The following is a 1,914-nucleotide window of genomic DNA, read 5'->3' on the forward strand; positions in this document are numbered from 1 at the left end:
GCCGAAGCAACAGCAGCAGCAGCAGCAACACCATCAGCACCACCAGCACCACCAGCACCACTACGAGCAGCACCATCAGCAACAGCAGCAGCAGCAACAACACCATCAGCACCCCCAGCAACACCAGCACCACCACCATCAGCAGGAACCGCAGCAGCAGCAGTTACAGCAGCAGCAGCAACAACACCATCAGCACCCCCAGCAACACCAGCACCACCACCATCAGCAGGAACCGCAGCAGCAGCAGTTACAGCAGCAGCAGCAACAACACCATCAGCACCCCCAGCAACACCAGCACCACCACCATCAGCAGGAACCGCAGCAGCAGCAGTTACAGCAGCAGCAGCAGCAGCTACAGCAGCAGCAGTACGCCGCTGCCTACATCAACTACGGCGCATGCAAGGAGACGTGGTCCATGCAGCAGCCGCCATGCGTCAGCATCGTCGGTAGCGCCGACTACAGTGACGCCCCGTTGCTGCCGCCACCGAACGTTCCGCTATTTACGCCGCCGTCTGCGTCGCTGTATGCGTCACAGCCTACGTCAGTGTACACGTCACAGCCTACGTCACTGGAGGCGGGTATGTACGACCAGTCGGTTCGGCACGACGAGGACGCCCTCTGTGAGAGGATCCTGCGACACAGCGCGAGTCGCGGCTGCTACGACCCGCTGCGCGACGACGACAGGCGACCGTGCGACGACGTCGGCGACGACGGCGGCGACGACGACGACGACGCGGACGTCAGCACCGACGTCGGTGCGCCGCTCCAGCAGCCGCTGTACGACGACACCTACCCGCCGTCGCAGTCGGGAGAGGGCGCCACCTGCTGGTCGGATGAGTGCGCGTCGACGCAGCCGGACTGCGGAGGCGTCGCCACGTCGCCGTGGCAACCGCGCGTCAGCGACGTGATGTCACTGGGTCAACCAGCGGTCAGCTTCCATCCGATGGAATGGAATTATCCATCTCGCGGCGTCGGCGCCGGCGCCACCTTCGCTGCGGCCGACGTCGTTGGGGGCATCCACGACGAACCGTCGTCGACCAACGACGCGGGCCGTCGCTGCAGCGTCAGTCCGCCGTCGCCGCAGCCGACGTACGCGGCGAGGCGGCGACGCTTCGGCATCGAGCTGGTGGCGCTCTCTAGCGGCTCGCAGTGCCTAACGTGCCTGCCCGCCGTTGAGACGCTGCTACAGGGCTCGCGCCGACGTAGGCAAGCGAGAAGGAAGTCGCCGCAAGGTGGCGGCAGCAGCGACGCGGGCGCGGCCGGCAGGGGGCGCCGCGAGGAGGGGGTTCTGACCCTGATCGAGATAGCAAACGCGAGCGGCGGGGCGCCGTCTATACTCGTCGTTAACTCTCTCCCTCCGCAGCCGCAGCCGTGGCCGACGCCGTCGCCGTTCCACGTCGCCGCCGACGCCTCGCCGCCGACCGAGAAAACCCGTCCCATCATCCTGCGCAGGAAACGGAAGCCGCGCGTCGTCGTGACGCAGACGATCGCAGTGCCGCCGCCGCCGACGACGACGACGACGTACGAAACGCGTCTGCTAGTGCCGGTGGACGTCATCGCTGAGGCGACGGCTGCTGGCGGCGGCGTCGGCAGCAGCGATGTGCGGCTAGTGCCGACCCACGCCGCCACGCGCGCCACGACCGCTGCCAAGATGGCCTACATCGTACCGGTCGTCTTCAGCTCACCAGGTGGCGCCACCGAGCAGGGCTCTATCGCGCAGACGACGTCGGGCCGAGCGGCGACGGGAACCGCGTACAACGTGGCGAGGACGACGATGACGATGATGAGTACGGCACGCAGCGTGGTGTCGCACGTCGGCCCCGTAACGACGTCACGACAAGCGACACAGGTAACTCCGTAGCTAGCGTGTAGATGGCTGTCTCAGAGCCGAATATAAAGATATATATAAAGATA

At 65.9% G+C, this 1,914-nt stretch overlaps 1 protein-coding gene across 1 annotated transcript in view; it reads left to right on the forward strand.

Annotated features, from left to right (window-relative positions):
• The first annotated feature begins 415 nt into the window (after positions 1-415).
• The window catches only part of LOC106810897 (transcription factor Sp4-like), a 3,864-nt gene continuing 2,365 nt past the window's right edge, over positions 416-1,914 (forward strand). Inside the window, exons 1-3 of the mRNA XM_014814368.1 lie at positions 416-643; positions 773-1,206; positions 1,453-1,849. Coding sequence (XP_014669854.1) covers positions 416-643; positions 773-1,206; positions 1,453-1,849 — 1,059 coding nt within the window. The remainder of the gene's footprint in view (positions 644-772; positions 1,207-1,452; positions 1,850-1,914) is intronic.

The sequence above is a fragment of the Priapulus caudatus genome, unplaced genomic scaffold (genome assembly GCF_000485595.1).
Source record: "Priapulus caudatus unplaced genomic scaffold, Priapulus_caudatus-5.0.1 Scaffold485, whole genome shotgun sequence".
In the NCBI taxonomy this organism is placed as follows: domain Eukaryota; kingdom Metazoa; phylum Priapulida; class Priapulimorpha; order Priapulimorphida; family Priapulidae; genus Priapulus; species Priapulus caudatus.